Source organism: Sciurus carolinensis, chromosome 8 (assembly GCF_902686445.1).
Source record: "Sciurus carolinensis chromosome 8, mSciCar1.2, whole genome shotgun sequence".
Taxonomy (NCBI): domain Eukaryota; kingdom Metazoa; phylum Chordata; class Mammalia; order Rodentia; family Sciuridae; genus Sciurus; species Sciurus carolinensis.
The window spans coordinates 119,907,874-119,929,857 of NC_062220.1; the positions used below are offsets into that span (position 1 = coordinate 119,907,874).

The 21,984-nt window shown below is 35.5% G+C and overlaps 1 protein-coding gene and 1 non-coding gene across 2 annotated transcripts in view; one reads left to right on the forward strand and one right to left on the reverse strand.

Moving 5' to 3' along the window:
- Nucleotides 1-21,984, forward strand: part of Specc1l (sperm antigen with calponin homology and coiled-coil domains 1 like) — a 153,129-nt gene that overhangs the window by 39,319 nt on the left and 91,826 nt on the right. Inside the window, exons 3-5 of the mRNA XM_047559991.1 lie at nt 7,602-7,755; nt 12,359-13,989; nt 15,495-15,702. Coding sequence (XP_047415947.1) covers nt 7,602-7,755; nt 12,359-13,989; nt 15,495-15,702 — 1,993 coding nt within the window. The remainder of the gene's footprint in view (nt 1-7,601; nt 7,756-12,358; nt 13,990-15,494; nt 15,703-21,984) is intronic.
- Trnav-cac (transfer RNA valine (anticodon CAC)) lies at nt 18,726-18,800 on the reverse strand. The gene has a single exon. It is a non-coding gene; the product is annotated as a tRNA-Val (tRNA).

Below are 21,984 nucleotides of genomic sequence, written 5' to 3' on the forward strand. Positions count from 1 at the left end.
TGTGTGTGTGTGTGTGTGCATGCATGCATGTGCGCACACGCTTGGTGTGGAGTATAGTTAATGGGAAAGGTCAGGGAAGAAGTAAAAGCTATTGGGAAATACTTAGCTTGGGATTGGAGCAATTGCTTTCATTTTAAGAGGGGTGGGCCAAAGTCTTTGATTAGTAATTGAAGTAAGAAGAGACAGAAAGAAGAAAATAGTGAAAACGAACAGAAAAATTGAAAATATTTATGGAATTTGAGAGGCTGTAGGTATAACTCAGTGCTAGAGTGCTTATTGAACATGCATGAAGTCCCAGGATTAATCACCTAGCAGGGTGCTTTGAGACTCCTCAAATTTAAGTGTTATTTTATTTTTCTGAGTTTTCTTATTTCATCTTTTCTTGGCACATGATGCCTCCCACAACATGAATTCCTGTAACTATGATGGAAGATTGATGATTAACCAGATGAATGAAGTGTTTAGCTTTTAATTATTTAGATACCTTGTGCACACACACCCATTCATGTGTGGACACTCAAATATCTGTCACTGCTCAATATGCTTCTGAACCCTTTCTTACAATAAGCATTTTTCCACTTCTTTCATTTCACATACTGTTTGAAGCTAGATCTAGTTGAGAGTTAGGAGAAAGGACAGTTTTGATCCAGAAGACCTCACTGCTGATTAGAGCTTTTGTAAGACTAAAATGAAGTACTATTGCTGTTCATGGTGAGCTTTGGGGAGGTTATTCTCACTCTTGTCAGGAGCTGTGATGTCTGGTTTCTTTGTCACAACCACTGGAGAGGATTCTTTTTCATGTTGAGATAGTCTCCAAACCTCTGCACCTTCCAGGGCCTGCATACTGGTCAGGAGTTGATTAGTGCTTGTAGAAGTAATAAACTTTTTTGTTATTCTGGAGAATCCTTTTTTCTAAAAATTGATAGATGGGAATTAATAAGCTTCAGTCAGAATCTAAATGATTGGTAACTCTCAATGATTATTTATGATCTTATTTTTTTGTTATCATAATCTTGTATTAAGTTATCAGGGTTAGAGGTGTAGCTCATCATTAACAATCTCAACAATCCATCTCTGAAACTTGAAAGGTAAAGCTTGGTGAAAACTAATGTTTAAAAATTTGAGGTAAAGATGTAGACTAGGAAACCTGTCTTGACCTTGAGAAGTATGTGTTTTTTGATTGTAGTATTTCATTATTTCTAACTGGAATATTTTTACCAAATGATTTGCATTGTGCATCTAAAAAGTAGACTAAACGTGTTCCTTCATCAATTTCATGTTTTTAGACTGTTGCTGATGGGGAGTGTTTATGTATAGGAATGCAGATGTATTTACAGAATCTTGTAGCAAAAATTAAAAGACATAGGGAAGGGCTGGGGATGTAGCTCAGTTGGTAGAGTGCTTGCCTCATAAACACAAGGCCCTGGGTTCAATCCCCAGTACCACAAGAAAAAAAAAAAAAAAAAAAAAAAAAAAAGACATAGGGAAAAATAACAGCTAGCCAACCAGTAACTTAGTGTAAAAGGCAAGCTGGAAAGTGCAGAATTGCTATTTGTTTTGTTGATTTATAGCTTACATACAAAATTTACAAAGCATAGGTATTGAACTTAATGATCATTGCAAAGTGAATATACACTGCAGCAACACTACCCATGGCAGGAAACAGCACATACCTGCCCCTCAGACACTTCCCTGGTGCCCTGGCTTAATCACTGCCTTTCCTATCCTCCCTAGAAGTACCTGTCATCCTAACATCTAGCACCAGAGATTAATTTTGCTAGTTTTTGAACTTTATGTAAATATAAACATATACTATCTTCTTTTTATATGTTTGGTTTCTTATCCATATTTTGGATATACCAGAAGTTCTTTCTTCTTTTTTGCTGATTAGTAATCCAGGGGATGAATATAGTACAATTTATTCATCTGTTCTCTTGAGGAAATTTGGATTTTTCACTCTGTGACTCTTAAGGCCAATATTGTCAAGAACATTGTAGCCAGACACTGTGGTACCCACTTGTAATCCAGCGACTCAGGAGGTTGAGGCAGGATTGCAAATTCAAGACCAGCCTGGACAACTTAGTGAGACCCTATCAGAATTTTAAAAAAGGGCTACTGATGTAGCTAAGTGATAGAGCATCTCTGGGTTCAATGCCTAGTAATTAAAAAAAAAAAAAGTTCTTATATGTCTTTTAATATATGCATGTACCCCTTCTGTTGACTCGGTAAACAGAAATGAAATTACTGAGTTCAACTCATATGTTCAGCTTTAGCAGGTAGGACCAATTCACTTCTCAAAGTGGTTATCAGTTTACACTCCTGGTTGTTTCACATTCTCACCTGAACTTTTTACTCCTTTCATGTGGTGTATAAAGGCATTGTACAGTGTCTTTAATTTTCATTTACATTGTTACAATGAGATTGAGCACCTTTTCATATCCTTTTTTTTTTTTTTTTAAAGAGATAGGATTTCACCTTTTTTCCCAGGCTGACCTTAAACTTCTGGGCTCAGGCCATCCTCCTGTTTCTTCTTGAGTAGCTGGTACTCCAAGCCTGCACTACCATGCTTGATTCTCCAGGACCAAGATTCCCTACATGTTAATCTTTTATCACAGTTACATGTTTTCCTCTACATACATATATATACATGTATATGCACACATACAGTTCAAGTTTTTTAAAACTCAGTGTAAATAGTAGACATGATGCTAAATATTTCAGAGTATATTTCCTAAAAAACAAGTACATTCTTTTACATAACTATAGTTAATTTTTTTTTTTTTTTTTTGCAGTGCTAGTAATTGAACCCAGGGCTTTGTGCTTGCAAGGCAAGCACTCTACCAACTGAGCTATATCCCCAGCCCCACTATAGTTAATTATAAAATCAGGAAATTAATGTTGATCAAATGCTAGTATCTAATGTATTAAATTTCATTAAATTTCACCAATTTTGCTATCATTCATTATTAGAAAAGGGAAAAAAAACTTTTTTTGGTCCAGGATCCAGATCAAGATCATGTATTACATTTAGTAGTTGTGCTTTTTTTATTCTCTTGAGTTTGAAATGGTTCCTCAGTTCAGGAATTTCTAAAGAATACAGGCTAGCTGTTTGGTGGACTGTCCTCTCAGTTGGGTTTGTCAGTATTTCCTTGTTATCCAGTTTGGGTTATGTGTTTTTGCCTGAAATACCACAGAAGTGAGGTGTCCTTGGTGCAGCATTTGAGAGCAGGTAGCTTTGGTCCATTCCATTACTGGGAATGATTGCTTGCTTTGGTTAAGATCGATAGTATTGTGTAGGTTTCTCACCTGTTGGATTACTATGTGTTGAGACGTGTATATTTTCTTTTTCACTATACTTTCACCCTCGTTTTAGCATTTTGTGATAATTATTTATACAACCAATTATTACTATGATTTTTGCCAAGTGATAATTTTCTAATTCCATTATTCCTTAAACATTAAGTAGTTGGCATTCCATTCTGAGGAAGAGTTTACCCCCACACACCTCACACTTATCTATTAACTTGTATTAGTGAGGATTCATGGACTCTTATTCAGTGGACTATAAATTGTTGTTAACTTAATTATTTTGATGCTCACATTGTCCCTTATTTAGCCAGTGGCAGTGGCTTCTTGTTGGCTCAGGCATCCTTTTGACATGTTCCTATTATTCTTTGACTACTTCCTCAGTTTCTGGCACAGTAAGTTTAGTACTTTTCCATCTCCAGGCTTGGATTAACCATTTCTTCAAAGAGGCTTTGTTCCTTTTAGTGGAAGGTACAACTTAAAAACCAAGATCTGTAAGTTAGATGTGCTCATTGCTTTTGGGGAACACACACATACATCTTCATCATTTTTGTATGTTACTCTTTTAAAATGTGTTAGTTCATACTAATACTTCCACTTCCAGGAACTTCAGAGTTATAATAACCTTTGCATGTTCTATAGCTGTAATCCTTTTCTCTTTTAGTGAGAAATCAACTTCTGTTATCTACAATATACATACTTAAATTCTTAATTCTAGCATATAGAGAAAATGATTTTGGAACTGCTGTTCCACTCTGCTGAAAAAAACAATTCTATCAACTAAAGTTCAATATTCATTTACACATGCCGTGGCACACGCCTATAATCCCAGTGATTTGGGAGGCTGGGGTAGGAGAATTACAAGTTCAAGGATACCTTCAGCAATTTAGTGAGACTGTGTCTCAAAATAAAAGAATAAAAAGGGCTGGGGACATAGCTCAGTGGTTTAAAAAAAATTCATTTACACTTTTTTGGTTTTAGCTTGAGAGTTTGAGGATTTTTTATCAAAAGGCTGTGTTCAGAAGATATTTGGATTATGTAATTCATTTGAAATATAATTAGTGCCACTTTTTCTCCCATATTCTGTTTTAGTCCTTTCCACCAGTGTTAGTTTAATTAATTTATTTTGAGTAACTGAAACACTAACGGAGTTCCAGAACTATATGGAAGACACATTTAGACAAGTGCCTCTTTCCTCCTCCATTCCTTCTTGCTGTGCTCCTGCTTACCCCCTGGAGGTAAACAGTTTGGTTTTTGTTTATCCTTCCAGTGTTATTTTTTGCATAAATATACAGATACATATTTAGTTTTTCCTTTTTATACAAAGGATGGCATGGTATGTTCTTTTGTAATTTGCTTATTTTCACTTAATGTCTTCTAGAAATGTCTTTAAGTCAACTTACAGCAATCCTCTTTTTTTCTAGCTATGTAGTACTTCATTTTGGTCAATAAGGTATACTATATGCACTTTACTGTATATATGCTCTTAAGGTATAGCAATATTTTGCAATGAAAAACAATGCTGTAATGAATAACCTTGTGCATATATATTTTGTATTATTGGAGGTATGACTTGAGGTTAAATTTCCATAAGTATGATTACTAGGCAAAATGTAAATGCTGTGTAATTTTTACATCAGTGTGGTTCCCATCTGCAACTTAAAAGTGTGCCTGTTTCTCCATTTTATTCCCAAAAGAGTGTGTTATCATACTTTTCATTTTGCCAATCTGATAGATGAAAAATGGTATCTCAGTACTCAGTCTTTCATGTTTATTTATTTTTTTTTTTTTGTAATTTTATGATCTTTTTTTTTTTTTTTTTTTTTTTTTTTTTTTTTTTTTTTTTGCCATGCCAGGGTTTTTAAAAAACTTTTTTTAAATTAAAAATTTAAGATTTTTATTTTTATGTATTCATATTGATCAGTTATATGTTTATAATTTAGGATTTTGAGTCATGTAGAAGATCTTGGACTTTATTTTTGATTTGGTATGAAATAGACCTTTTTTTTTTTCTTTTTAACTTTGAATATACACTGGGTCTAGCACCATTTACTAGAAAACCCATGTTCTGCACTGCTTCTTGATTGTAAATAATACTTTTATTTTTGTTTTTCTTTTTGGTACTGGGGATTGAATTCAAAGACACTTTACCACTGAGCTATATCCCTAACCCTTTTTAATTTTTGTTTTAAGACAGTGTCTAACTAAGTTGCTGCGGCTGGCCTTAAACTTGCAATCCACAAATCCATTGCAGCCACACACCTGGCTGTAAATTAGTTTCTATTTTTTTTCCTTTTGTAAATTAGTTTCTTAATGGACTCTTTGTATGTGAATGTTTCTGTGTGATACTGGAATTGAATTCAGAGCCTCAAACTTGTGGGGCAAATTCTATATCCCCTACCCTTGACTCTTTACTGTTTCACTGGTTTATTCTTGGGCCAGTACTATGAGATCTGAATTGCAATTAGTGCAGAGTTTGTGATTTGGTGCCCCACTGTGTGTTTAACCTTGCCATCAATGAAAGCCAAATTGTAACCAGAGAAGTGTGACAGTTAAGCAAGCTACTTATTCACATGACTAGATAGGGTGGTTTTCAGATTAATTATTACAAAAGGAAAATTTAACTTAGGGAAGAAGAAAAATTAATTGAAAGATAAATTTAATCTTTATTAACAACAAAAAAATTATTTGAATAAAAGAATATATTGAATTCATATACTGGATGATGGATGAGAGGTGTGTTGACAGGAAAGGGGACTCCATTTGAATTTTTGGCATATTAGTTGATGGCCAGTTTTTCTTAGCAGAAACAAGTCTTGTAGAATAAAAACAATGCCATGTTCTCCTTCCTTTTTATTCTAGATGTTCTAGATTTCTCATAATGTGACAACCCAAAATTCCCACAATTTAATTCTATTTATTTTTGAAAACATTGATCCCTTTTCTGCCTTATTTTATTTTCACAATTGTGGAATCAAACCCAGTACCTTGAGCATACCTTGAGCATGCTAGGCAAGTGCTATACCTCTGAGTTACTCTGCCAACCCCTCTGCCTCTTTTTAAATAAGATATTTTGACCTACCTAATGATACTATAGTATAACTTCCATAAGTGAGTAATGAAAACAGAAATTTCCATATGGAGTCACTGACAATTAGGACTGAAAGAGACTTTAGAAATTAGTTACTTGTGAACCATTTTAATGTGTAGAAATGAACTTACTATCTAAGAGAGCATGGCCGCGTATAGATTAAAACAGCATAAATCAGTTGGCCAACTTGTACCTTCACCTTAAAGGAGAAAAGTTTTCGGTTCTTTTATTAAAATGTAGTTTTTTATAGCCAGGTGCAGTGGCACATGCCTATAATCCCAGATCCTCAGGAGGCTGAGGCAGAAGGATCATGAATTTAGGCCAGCCTGGGCAACAGTGAGACCCTGTCTTGATAGAGCAAAAAAAGTAGGTTTTCTTTATTCCACAGCTTTCTAACTCCTGTGTTCTCTCTTATTTATAGGAGAAATAAAAACATATATTTCTTCACTGGTTTTTAAATAAAAATTTTAAAGCAGATTCCTTTGTTCACATTGCATTTTTTAGTCATCTTTATAAAATATGAAGAAATGTCACAAATGATCTTTCTCAAGGGGTGTAATCATTTAGACAGTCTAAACCTTGCTCTTAACAATGAAGTTTCTAGGTTTTATTAATATATTACCCAGGCCTTAAACAAACGGTCTCCTTTTAATTTTTTCTTTCAATTTTGATATAAATTTGACTCCTAGAGAACTACATGAGAAGATAAATTTAGGAATAATTTCTTTTAGGTATTGGCTCCATCATTGAGTCACTTTAGAGTAGTGAAGATTATGAATCTTTCTTTCTCTGGAAATTGCAAGGTGGCACTTCCTGTGGCAGTATAGCACTGTCCTGAGATAGTCCTCGTGGTTTCACTTAGAGGATTCCTATTGATGAGTCATGTCCCAGATGACAGTAACAAGGATGATGTCTTTACTTCTTCCTGTTCCTCACTGAATCTGGTGAACTGGGGTGGGTGCATGGCAGGCATACATAAAATCTTTGATTTCATGTATGATTTTAGTATCTTAAAATAAAACTGTGATCATTTACAAACCATAAAAAGATTTTGTTTCTGTACCACAGTATGGGTACTGCTTACTAAATGTAAGTCTTTATATAGCTCTTAAAATCAGTATAAAAGTAAAGAACTTTGTTTAATCTTGAAGTATTTAATCTTGCTTCATCTAGTCAGTTTGTTTTTATTTCCTCTTGCTTTTAGACGAAGAGTAGTGATGACCTTTTAGCTGGAATGGCTGGAGGAGTAACAGTGACTAATGGTGTTAAAGGAAAGAAAAGCACCTGCCCATCTGCTGCACCTTCAGCTTCTGCCCCTGCCATGACCACCATGGAGAATAAGTCCAAGATTAGCACAGGTATGGCATTCAGTTTCCCTTATTTTTTTATTGGTGTATAATAGTTGTACATAATAATGGTATTTGTCATTATGTATTCATACATAAACAAAGCATAACAGTATAATTTGGCCAGTATCATTTCCCAGTATTTACCCTTTCCCTCCAGTTTGAGATGTTTAATTGCCTTTTGTTTGAGTAGGCACAGTGTGCATTGTTGTTTAGGGTATTCTGTCTAATTATAAAAAATTTAAAAGAAAAGAGAAAAATTTCAAACATATGCAAAAGTAGACATGTTGTGCTCATTGTCTTTATCAATTCATAACCAGTCTTAACTCCTTAATAAGCACCCTCCTCTCCTATTTATTTTATTTGCAGTGCTGGGGATTGAACCCAGAGCTTTACTTATGCTAAGAAGGCACTACATCCTTAACACCCTTATTATTTTGAAGCTATTTCCAGACATGATATACTTTCATCCATAAATATTTCATTATCTTTGAGAAAGATTCTTTTAAAAACACTATCACAATACCATTATTAATTCTTAAAATAATTATTAATTATTCTTTAATTATAAATTAGTAAGTGCTAGATTTTCACCTATCTTATAAAATTTTTTTAAAACTGTTTTTGTGTCAGGATTTACTTAAGGGCCATATATAATTGACTGATGTGTGTCTTAAGTCTTCTTTTTTAAATCTATGGGTTCACCCCCTTTTTTTGCAATTTAGTTTTTATAGAAACTGACCTTTGACCTGTAGCATTTCCTAATATCTAAATTTTGATATCAGAACATTCTCATGATGTCCTTGAGTGTTAGTCTTTGTCTTCTGTGTTCACTGTCAGTGGCAAGTTGTTGCTCAGTGCTTGAGTGCTTGCCTAGCACATGTGAGGCCCTGGGTTTGATCCTCAGCACCACATAAAAAGTAAATAAATAAAATAAAGGTATTGTGTCCATCTACAACTAAAAAATGCATTAAAAAAAGACTTCCAGTAAACATAAAATCATATAATTGTAGTAAATTTATGAAAGTAAGTTGGCAAAAATTACAGCAGAGCCTCTTATGTCATCATCACTTAGGCTGTCAGCCAGTGTTGTGTGTTAGACTTTCCTAGCCCAGCTTTGACTTTCTGCAGATTGTTCCTTTCATCACAGATCACACTCCACTGTTCATTTTAACAGTGGTATGGTATGATTAACAAGATAGAATATTTCAGTCCTTACTTTTTACAGGCATTATCTCATTTTATCCTTAACTGCATCCCTATGAAGGAAAGACTGTTATTATCCTCGTTGCAGAGACAAGAAAACTATACTTAAGGCACGTTTAGGTATCTTGCCAAAGACCATGCATTAATTTACTCAATGAATGTTTATTGGGGACCCATTTTGTACTAGGCCTTGGATGCAGACATGGTGGTGGAGCAATACTGAACTTTTGGTCTTTTGTGCCCTCACCACATTTAGTACTCTAGCTTTTATGGTAAGAAAGAAACAGAACATTACTCTATTGCTATCTGTTTCTCTTCCTATTTCCAGCCTTTAGAATTGTATTGGGAGAGATTCCAAAGGGTTTGCACATGCAATTCCTTGCCGACCACTGTCCCTGACCTCAGGATTCAGTTATCACCTCCCTGTAATAGTGGCCCTAATATGGGTTTGTACATCTGTGTTAGTCTGCTAGGGCCACTATAACCAAGTACCACAGACTGGTTTGCTTACACAACAGAATTTATTTTCTTTGGTACTAGGGATTGAACCCAGGGATGCTTAACCCAGTCCTTTTTATTTTTTATTTCGAGACAGGGTCTTGCTAAGTTTCTTAGAGCCTAAGTAAGTTTCTGAGGCTGGTTTTGAACTTGCAGTCCTCCTGCCTCAGCTTCCCAGGCTGCTGGGATTACAGATGTGTGCCACTGTGCCCAACCCAGAAATTTATTTTCTTACAATTCTGGAACCTGAAGTCAATTATCAAGGTGTTGACAGGTTTGGTTTTTCTGAGATCTCTCTCCTTAGTTTGCAGGTGGCCTACTTTTCACTATTTCCACGTTGCCATCCCTTTGCCTATGTCCTAATACCTTCTTATAAGGACATTGGACATACTGGTTTAGGGCCCACTGTAACAACTCCATCCTAACTTAATTACTTCTTTAACTCACCCTGTCTGCAAATGCAACTGCATTCTGAGGTTCTAGGAGTTAGGGCTTCAATATATGAATTTGCAGGGGGTTGGGAGATCAGGCTGTGGGCACAGTTTACCCTTAACAATACCCTTAATTCTTCACTTTATCTACTCTGCCTTTACCCACTCCCAAAGACTTCCCTGAGGCTGTTTGATTTCAGTGTATCAGTTCTACCTCAGATTGTTCTGCCTTAACACTCATCACTGGTAATCCCAGGAGGGGAATTCCTTTTGTTCTGCCTTTTCTTCTTCTCTCCTTTTTATTTCTCCTTTCATTTGGGGGCATTGTCAACCCTTGCCTTCATTCTGGGTTCCTTTTCTTTCATCTTTCAGGCATTCACATCTTTCTTTTTTGGCAAGTTTTTTGGTTTAGATAAGAAGGAAGATGGTACCATTTACAGAAAAGGAAAAAAGAATTAATGTTGGAGAAAAGTTATGCTGTCTTTTCCTCTTTGGGTGTACATTTGTCCTTGTTTCACCTAATCCTGTCACTTTACCTTCAAAATCTGTCAGATTTATTGCACCGTCTCCATTCTTACTGCCACCCCCCCAAAGTAGGCCCCCTTTGCTTTTACAACTTTAGCTTTGCACATTCCTCTTCTGCTGCTTCTTAATTTTTCTGCATAGTGTCCTCTTGATGAATTTCCATAAAAATTTTTTTTCTTATGTTTATTCCTTGCTTAAGAATATCTGTTGACTTGTGGTGACTCACTGAACTCTGCCTGGTTCAGGACTCTGTAGATGGTATATGCATTTCATGCAGATTCTGTTAACTGTGTCACCTTCTTTTCCTTCTGGTGTGCTATGCTTTCTTCTGCTTCCTCTTCTTTACCTGTTTTGTGGCCAGCTTGGGTTCCCTCCCCTCCTCTGTATCTGGTCTATAGCAAAATTAATGGCCCTCTGTCAACATCACAGAGATCACTCATCCCTGTTCTCTCTATAATCTTAGTGACCAACACATAAAGAACCAATAGGTTCTTTAAAAATACACAGATTAGATCTTTATTTTTCAGAGTAAAGAATATCCTATTACTTAGATGTTTATAGGTATTTAAACATATTTCTGGTTTTTTAAAATTAAATGATCATGTCAATTGCTTTCAAAGGTTTAAGATTTTTCATAGTTAAGAGTGATTTTATTTATTTATTTATTTATTTATTTTGGTATTAGGTATTGAACCTACTGATGCTCTACCACTGAGCTACATCCCCATTCCTTTTTCAAAAAGTTTTTTTTTATTTTGAGACAGAGTCTCACTAGTTTGCTGAAGCTAGCCTTGAACTTGGGATCTTCTGGTTTAGTCTCCCAAGTTGCTGGGATCATAGGCTTATACCTCCATGCCTGGCAAAAGAGTATGATTTGCCGTCAGTTTGGTTAATGTATCATCATTATTTAACATTAACATATCATTACTTTATTATGAGAAGTAATATAGCCAACTGTGAAGTTGCAGATTCTACAGCCAAACTGCCTGGCTTTGAATCTTGACTTATTTACCTGTGGGGTAAATTCTGTAAAATCTATGAGTCTGACTTTTTTTTAATCTGTAAAGTGGGGTGATAATAGCATCTACCTCAGAGTAATGAGGCTTCCCTAAATTAATGTTTGTGAAGTGGCAGGTTCTTTTCTTCTTCTTCTTCTTCTTCTTTTTTTTTTTTTTTTGTGTGTGTGTATGGTGCTGGGTATTGGACTCAGGATCTTGTGTATACTAAGTAAACATCCTACTGCTGAACTCTATCCCCAGCACACTCTTGTATTCTTTTTTTTTTTTTTTTTTTTTTTTTTTGGGTGGTAGAGATCGAACCCAGGGCCGTATGCTTACAAGGCAAGCACTCTACCAACTGAGCTATCTCCCCAGCCCCCCCTAGCACATTCTTAATTGTTATTGTGTATGGTATGTGCTAGCTCTTGTCATGATTTTTGTTAATATTTATGTGGCATTCGATGATGTGAAACCTTTTTGTATTTACCTTAGTCTTTTTTTTTTTTACTTATTGCCTGGGTTTTTTGTTTGTCCTTGCTTGCCTGTTTCTACAGCTAGTTTGCTACTTAACTGGCTAATCATAGAGTCTCTTCGTTTAACTTGCCCTAAAATACTTGCCCCCAGCCCTCTGTTTAAATCCCTGCTTTTGGATTTGAATTAATGTGTACATCTTTTATTAAGTAGCAACTTTATTGAGGTATAATTCATATTCCATAAAATTTATCTTTTTAGAGTATAAAATTATAAATCTTCTTTTTAATTGCTTATAAAAAATGAACAAGTTTCTGATTTTGAGGAAACTGGATCTTAAAATAACTAGACTATAAGTCAGAATTAATGTATGTCCAAATGAATGTGTAGATCCCTTCCTCTCATCTTATTAGACCTGAGGCATGAATTATATGCTTTTTCTGTTGTTAATGTTTTTATCTTAAATTCTTTGTTTTAAACATGCAGGCACAGCTTCATCCAAGCGGAGCACTTCTGCAGGTAGTAAAGAATCTAGTTCTACTAGAGAAAGATTACGTGAACGTACTCGGCTAAACCAGAGCAAAAAACTACCTTCTGCAGGTCAGGGAGCTAATGACGTGGCATTGGCTAAACGTTCCCGCAGTCGCATTACTGCTGAATGTGATGTTCGCATGAGCAAGTCTAAATCAGACAATCAGATCAGTGACAAAGCTGCTTTGGAGGCCAAAGTGAAAGATCTCCTCACACTGGCAAAGACCAAAGATGTGGAAATTTTACATTTAAGAAATGAACTCCGAGACATGCGTGCTCAGCTAGGCATTAACGAAGATCATTTTGAGGGTGATGAAAAATCTGAGGAGAAGGAAACGATTATTGCTCACCAGCCCACTGATGTGGAGTCCACTTTATTGCAGTTGCAGGAACAGAATACTGCCATCCGTGAAGAACTCAACCAGCTGAAAAATGAAAACAGAATGTTAAAGGACAGGTTGAATGCATTAGGCTTTTCCCTAGAGCAGAGATTAGACAATTCTGAAAAACTATTCGGCTATCAGTCCCTGAGCCCAGAAATTGCCACTGGTAACCAGAGTGATGGAGGAGGAACTCTGACTTCTTCAGTGGAAGGCTCTGCCCCTGGGTCAGTGGAGGACCTCTTGAGTCAGGATGAAAATACGCTCATGGACCATCAGCACAGTAACTCTATGGACAACCTAGACAGTGAGTGCAGTGAGGTTTACCAACCCCTCACCTCAAGCGATGATGCCCTGGATGCACCATCATCTTCAGAGTCAGAGGGTATCCCCAGCATAGAACGCTCTCGGAAAGGGAGCAGTGGGAATGCAAGTGAGGTGTCTGTTGCTTGCTTGACAGAACGAATACACCAGATGGAAGAGAACCAGCATAGTACAAGCGAGGAACTTCAGGCAACTCTGCAAGAACTAGCTGATTTACAGCAGATTACCCAAGAACTGAATAGTGAAAACGAAAGGCTTGGGGAGGAAAAAGTTATTCTTATGGAGTCCTTATGTCAACAAAGTGATAAATTGGAACACTTTAGCCGACAGATTGAATATTTCCGTTCCCTTCTAGATGAGCATCACATTTCTTATGTTATAGATGAAGATGTAAAAAGTGGACGTTACATGGAATTAGAACAACGTTATATGGATTTAGCTGAGAATGCCCGTTTTGAGCGAGAGCAGCTGCTTGGTGTTCAGCAGCATTTAAGTAATACTCTGAAAATGGCAGAACAGGACAACAAGGAAGCTCAAGAAATGATAGGTGCGCTCAAGGAACGCAGTCACCACATGGAAAGAATTATTGAATCTGAGCAAAAAGGCAAGGCAGCCCTGGCAGCCACATTAGAGGAATACAAAGCCACAGTAGCCAGTGACCAGATAGAGATGAATCGCCTGAAGGCCCAGCTGGAGAATGAAAAGCAGAAAGTGACTGAGTTATATTCTATCCATAACTCTGGAGATAAATCTGATATTCAGGATCTCCTGGAGAGTGTTAGACTGGACAAAGAAAAAGCAGAGACTTTGGCTAGTAGCCTACAGGAAGATCTGGCTCATACCCGAAATGATGCCAATAGATTGCAGGACACTATCGCTAAGGTATTATTTAAGTAAATAAGAATGTTTTGGGTCAACATTATACAGCTTACACAGCATATTTATTGAGAACCAGGAGCACTTATTTAATGTGCCATTAGTTTTTCTTTAAGCTGTTTGTTTTAAAGCTTGAAAATGGTTTCCTTATATTAGAATAGCTTGAAAATTATTTTTTTTAAATAATGTCATTTCTGCTTGCATTTCATTACTATTTTCTTGCCTGTGGGAAGATGGAGCTAGAGTTAATAACACCAAAATTTGTGACTAGTTGTGAGTATGCCTATGGGGACAGTAATGGAATTCTATTTCTTCATCTCTAATATACTTTGGCATAAGATAGATGGAATGCCTATAGGATTAGCAGTGCCTGCCACTTCTCATCCGGCTATAGTTGTAGTTTTTTAAATAGTTTTGTTATGAATTTAAAATAGTTTTAGATTATAGGGGCTTGTTTCTTGGAGGCTAGGATTTATTGCTGGCGCAGACCTTAGAGATTATCCACCCAGCCCCCCTATTTTATAGGCATGCAGTATAATAATGAGGGCTGAGTCAGAACTGCTACCCTGGGCTGCTAATATTCTGTCCAAGGCTCTATCCTATGTGGTTGATGCATGGGGTTATCTAGTTATTGTATCTCACATTTTTTTTTTTGTTTGTTTAAGTGAAATGATTTTTAAAGGGAAAAATATTAGTAAGTACTTGTCTAAAACTTGAATAACTTAGACTTTAATTTTTTAAATGATCACTTTCAGAGATACAGTTTAGGAGATGTGTATTATTTCTTGAAACGTATGTTGAGAGTACACTATGAACTAATTCTTTAAGCAAAGGTACTATTTGATTGATTGATTTTTTATTTTTTAGGTTCAATTCCAAGGATTAAATCCAGGTGGCTCTACCACTACACTGTATTCCCAGATTTTTTTTTTTTTTTAACACAGGGTCTCTCTAAATTGCCCACACTGTCCTCAAATATCCTTCTCACTCTGTCTCCTGAGTATCTAAGTTTATAGATGCATGCTACCATCTTCATTTATTTGAAAACAGTTTTTATTTCCATGTTCTATTTGATTTTGTCACAAAGAAATCATTTTTGTAGGAGAGCATATTAATCATTAATCAAATATATGCTTTTAGCCTAAACTTCAAAGAAGGGAAAATTTACGAAATTTTCTCATAAATAACCTGTTTAAGTTCAATGATAACATCAGTATAATTTCTGTTGGTGAGATTGCACCTTGTTTCTTTGTACATGAAGTAGAGGCATACCATTTGTGTAATCATACATTTATGTAGGATAATGGTGTTTGATTCATTCTGTTATTTTTTCCCTTCCCCCCCACCCCTCCCACCCCTTCACAATTTTTAATAGTAGTTATTTTACAGATTTTTTTAGTTTATGCAAAATATATTACACTGAACTTCCATTTGAAATGGTATATACTTAAGTACTAAAGTTTGTCTTAGAAAAACTCTGCTTTTCTAAACTGGTTATCAATTTTCTGTAGGTAGAAGATGAATACCGAGCTTTCCAAGAAGAAGCTAAGAAACAAATTGAAGATTTGAATATGACATTAGAAAAATTAAGGTCAGAACTGGAGGAAAAAGAGACAGAACGGAGCGACATGAAAGAAACCATCTTTGAACTTGAAGATGAAGTAGAACAGCATCGAGCTGTGAAACTTCATGACAACCTCATTATTTCTGATTTAGAAAGTAAGTGATGAGAGAACTTTTAATTTCTTTTAGTGTTCTTAAATATATTTGTATATTGTAATAAAAAATAATAATTTTAACTGGCACATCATCTAGAGGAAGCAGCATAACTCACTTGCAGAAATATGCCTATATAGTTTTAGTTCATATGTTACTTTGTATTAATGTTTTATTTCCAAAGAAAAACTGTTCAGTGGTAGCATTACTTTAAAATTGTGCCCAATTAAGGAAAATCATTTAAGTGAAAAGCTGACGGGGTTATTATTATTTTTTACTTTTTAGAACTTTTTATTTTCTATTTTAGACTTGTGAAAAAGTTGCAAAAGTAGTATAGAGCATTTCTGTTTAGAATTTTTTTTAGGAGTGTGGGTACTGGAGATTGAACTCAGGGGCACTCGACCACTGAGCCACATCCCCAGCCCTATTTTGTATTTTTATTTGGAGACAGGGTCTCACTGAGTTGCTTGGCACCTCACTTTTGCTGAGGCTGACTTTGAACTCGTGATCCTCCTGCCTCAGCCTCCTGAGCCTCTGTGTTTATAGGTGTGCTCCACTGCACCCAGCTCTTTTTAGAAGTTTTGATGAGGAGTCAGATATTTATATGACCCTAACTTAAAACATTTTCCCATGAACTGTTTATTAGTTTCAAGTAAGGAAAAAAATAAATTATACAGTTAAAATTGGGCAACACTTTGCCCTCAGGAATGCCAGTGTTGTAAAAGACACAGTGTATGGATGTGTTTCAAATTAAAAGAGGGTAAGGAGACACGACAGCTAAAAGTAATACCTGTGTTGAGATAGGTTCAGTACTGTAGGAGGGAAATATTATAAAGGACGTTATAAAAAAAATTGGATTGTGGATAATAGATTAGATAAAGGTATTATATTGGTATAAATTTGTGAAGTCAGTAACTATACTACATGCATTTATGTAAGAAATTATCACTGTTCTTAGGGACTGCATCCTGATTATTTAGGGATAAAGAGCCATGATGTATATCCTCAAAACTTAACAGATCCATAGTTAGATATAAAGAGATGACAATAAAACAAATGGATACACTATTAACAGTAGGCAGATCTGAGTAAATGGATGTATATGACCATTCCTTTTACTATTTATGCAATCTTTTCTAAGCTTAAAATTATTTCCAAATCATACATTTAAAAGATTATCATACATACATCTAGATTCATCAGATGTTAACAAATTTTAAATTGTAATGCACTCTTATATTGCCTAGGTGGGGATGGACAAGGAAAATGGGAGTAATCTTTCTTGATGTATTAGTTACGACTTTTTAAACTTTTGTTGCACATTCCTGCTTTTTTGGGTTCTACCAGTTTATCATTCCTTGACCGTATCAATTGGCAGATACAGATTGAGTCAGATCCCCTTGTAATGTGAATGCATAGGTAGGGCAATTTGATCTGTTGCCAAGGCTGAGTGCATCATTCGTCACAAACCCTCAAAGTAACTTGTGGCAGTTCTAAACTCTGGTTAGTTGATCCATCATCTGTAGATTGGCCCCAGATTTTTCTTTGGAACATTCTGAGGGCTCTGTATACTAAGGAAATAGTCATTGAGATGAACTTTTTTTTTTTTTTTTTTTTTTTTTTTGGCAGTGCTGGGGATTGAACCCAGGGCCTTGTGCTTGCAAGACAAGCACTCTACCAGCTGAGCCATATCCCCAGCCCAAGATGAACTTTTTTTTAATGTTATTTTTTAAATACCTTTATTTTATTTATTTATTTATTTTATGTGGTGTTGAGGATCAAACCCAGTGCCTCACACATGCTAGGCAAGTACTCAACCATTGAGCTACAAACCACAGGCCCGTCTTACGGTTTTAAAAACCTTTTAGTCTGGTATTTGTATTTAGTTTGTATTTTGAATTGACAGGACTTATCCAATTCTATGTATGAAAGACTCTAAATTTTTTAGATTAATATGGAAGTTCAGTGCACTGCTTAGTACACTGGTAATACCTTTTTTCTTGCAGTCTTTTGTTTGAACGTGGAAAGAGTGACACCTTGTGGTAGTTGGGGCAGTGGCTAGAAAAATGTTAGATGATTAAGATTCTGAGACAAAGCTTTATAATTTGTTACATTGTGTGGATTTTGATTGGAAAATGACTGAAATCCAGAATATATTTTTTAACCATATAACTTCTTTTCCCAAATTTTGAGATGAAAAATTCAAATATGCATAAATACTGAATGACCACAGCAGGCTTGACTCGAAGTCCACTGCACCACAGAGCCAGTTAGTATATGTATCAATATTGACAGAATAGTATAGTTATTACCTGCTGTCTCTACTGACTGTTGTTAACATTTTGCAGTGCTTGACTTTTGTGTGTGTGTGCATGTGCGTTTAACTGAATATGTTGGCAATAAGTAGTAGACCTCAGACACTTAACCCCTTAATATTTTGACTTGTAACTCATAAAAATAATTATTGTTCTGGGGGCATAACTAAGTAGTAGAGTACTTGCCTAGCATGCACAAAGACCTAGGTTCCATCCCAAGTGCCAAGAAGAAAAAAAATTCTCCATGCAACTGCAATACCATTATCACAGCCAGTAAAGATAGTCATTCATAATCCCTTAGTGTCATCAAATAGCACATATTTAGATTTCTCCAGCTGTCCTTAATTTGTCTTTTTATAGCTCTTTTTTAAAATATAAGAACCAGGATCTAAACAAATTTCACATATTACATTTTTTATTAGATCTCTGTAGATTTATGGGAGTAATTCCTTTTTTCTTGAGAATTCTATCATTTGGGATAGATGTTAAGTCAGCATGTCATATAAGAACTTGATGACAGGGAATATTGTTACTTGAGAAATCAAGATTTTCTTCTGTGAAATATTTTAACAACCATCATCACACAGTAGCTTTAGAATTTTTTCATCATCCTAAAAGGAAACCCTGTTCATTAGTAGTCACTCTTCAGTTACTCCAAGATTAATTCCTGATTTTAGAATTAGTGGACAGAATTTTTTTTTTTTTTTTTTTTGGTGGTGCTCTGGGGATTGAACCCAGGGCCTTATGCATGTGAGGCAGGCACTCTACCAACTGAGCTACATCCCCAGCCCTGGACAGGATTTTAAAGCAGGTATTATACTCTAGAATGTAGAGAAAAATATGTTTGTAATGCATGAACAAATAGCACATCTCAGTAGAGAAATAAAAACCATAAAAAAAAAAAAAAAGAACCAAGTAGGAACTGCAGAACTGAAAAATTTACTGAATTATTTAAATAGTAAATTAGGGGTAGGGAGGAACCAGTGAACTTGATAGTACATCAGTAGACATTATACGATCTAAGGAATAGGAAGAAAAAGGACTAGAAAATGAGTACTGCATTAATGATTATGGGATAATTTTAGACAGTGCAGCACGTGCTTAGAGACATGTACTAGGGTCCCAGATCCTATCAGTGCCACTCTGCATAGACCTGACCTTTGGTGTTTGTCACTATTTCTTGGATTTGTCATCAAAGAACTTCTACTTGGAGCTGGAAAGATCTTATGTAAAAACATACAAAAGACTCCCAATTCAAGATGATGACTTAAGATCATATTTACACTTCCTTTTTCTCCTGAAGTTCTGTGGACATGAGAAGAAATATAAAAATTGTGGTGAACCTAAAGGTGAGATGGAAAGCAGGGGCTAGTTTCTGTCAACAGTTTTGAGTAATTTCTGGAATATAAAAAGCAGATAGAATTGGGGACATGGGGAAATCAAACAGAAAAGAAAAACTTACCACCCAGGAGAACACTGATGCTTTGAGTAATGATGTTCCTAGCAAACACTGGGGATAAAGTCACTAACACCACCAACTCAGGAACAGTGGGGACTGGAAGAGCAGCAGAAACAGGCCTTGGTGCTGAAGGAGTACCAGAACCTTATACCTGCCCCCATCAGATGCTGGTTTATTTGTCCCCTGCCTTCTGCTAGGCTCAAACTCTTTTCTGTATAGGGGAGAATAGGGTGCCTGGGGCTCCCAGAATGACTTTGATGTCAGATAGAAAAGTGAACTGGTGCCTGAAGTAAATGCAAGTTGCCTGTGGTCTTGAATAGAAAACCACACAAAGGGAAAGGATGTTTGATCTAGCAGTGAAATGGATCCACCAGTCAGCATCTTGATTGGAGCACCTGATCCCCACTTGTACATCCAGAAGGGAGCCCCCAGTAGAAATGTGTCATCAGCCGAGTGTTTAACCACTTGCTATATAGGAGTCAGAGGACTGTGGGTAGCATAGTGACTCCCACAATCATTAAATCATTTTTTTATAAAAGCACCAACCAGAACTTATTAGACATTTTAATATCTTAAGAGAAAAAGCTAACTAGAGATCAACTGAACCCAACGAATAAAATCAATGACTTTATCCCCAGTTCAGCAAAATGAAGTTGACTAATATCTTCAAGAAGAGTGGCATTGAGGTCTCAGGTCTGGCTCAGAATATGTTATCAGGGTGACTTTATCAGCCACTTAACTGTTGGCATCCTAATGCTCTTTACATACTTGGAGTTAAGCATAAGCATCTTTTCTACCCTCTGTAGTTTCTGAGTTGGGGGCTGGACCCTCATGTCTAATATAGGTCTTGTGTCTTTTACTTGGAGCTCTCTTGCCAATGGTAAGCAAGGGATGACTGAGAATTGGGGAAGTAGCAGAAGAAACTGGAAGAGGAAATCTCTGAAATTCTGTAGTGGAAAGGGCCTTTCTAAACATGACAGAGTACCCAGAAGACAAAGAAAAAAATTTCATATTTGACCCTGTGTAATTGCAATTTTCGGTTCTACCCAAATACCATAAGTAAACAACATTGACAGAAATATTTGTTACATTTCAGCAGATGTAACAAGAGAGTCTGTGCATCAATAGGATAATTCATTAAATAAGGTATATGAATAGATAAGTCAGCAAAATGTTAACTTACTAAAAAACCAAGAAATACAAAGTAAAACAAGATGTCAATTTTCATTTAGCAGATATATAAAAATTTAAAAGATTGTTAACATGCAAGAGGGAAAAGGAAAGCGTTCTTTCATGTACCATTGGAAGGAGTATGATTGCATTTTTAGAGTATTGATCAAAGTTTTAATAGTATACTTATTTAGCTATCTATTTCTAGAAATGTTCCCTTCATAAATAATCTTAAAAATTTGCAAATATGTATATATGGCTATGGATGCTTACTGCAGAGTTGCTTGTTATTACAAAATTTGGAAACTGCATATTTTCAACAGTTGCAATCTAGTTAATAAACCATTTACACAGTGCCTCACTAATGTGACTGTCACTTTTATCAGTGAAGATAGATGAGGCAGATTTGTTGGTACTAACATGGGGAAATGCCGTCAGATGAAAAAAGCCAGCTATAAGAGAGTTGTGTATGCTGCTTTTATCATTAAAAAACAATAAAAGTTTAAAATGTAGTATTACACTGAAATGGTAGCCAGATTTAATAGTGCTCCCTTAAAAATGCTGATTTCAGTCTATTCTATAATACAATAAATTAAGTTACTTGTAAAGTCTCAAAAAAAAAATACTGTGTGCTTCAACTGGAATCTTCTAATGAACTGATTTAGATTATGTTGATAGTTTCAAATGACCTTTCATTACTTCTTCCTCCTCTTGGAATCTTCACATACTATCTGAGCAATTATGTAAAGACATTCACTGTATTCAACAAAAAAAACAAAAACAAAAACAAAAAACCCAAAACAACAGCAACAAAAAAACCCACTGAATCCATTTAAACTGTTAATAGGAGATTGCTGAAAGAAATCATTTTCAATTGATGTAATGCTATGTTGCTATACAAATGGTGCTGAAGATCTGGATTTATTGATGAAGGTATCCATTATCTGCTGCTAAGTAAGGCTTATGAAGCAATATAAATACAAAAATTCTGTTTTTCTTTTAAAAAAATCTATATGCACAAATATGCAGTCTGGAAGTATATATGAAAAATGCAAATAATGGGTAATCTTTTATTTTGTTATTCTTTTCTGAACTTTTTATTTTGTATGTGTAACTTTTTTTTTTTTTTTTTGGGTGCTGGGGATCGAACCCAGGGCCTTGTGCTTGCAAGGCAAGCACTCTACCGACTGAGCTATCTCCCCAGCCCCATGTGTAACTTTTAAAATCAAAATAAAGTTTTATGCACTTTGAGAAGGGGGTAAAATTAAAATAATGTATAATTCATTTGAAACTTATCTGTATCTTCTTCCCACATTAGAAATAGTGTGTTGGAGATAAAGC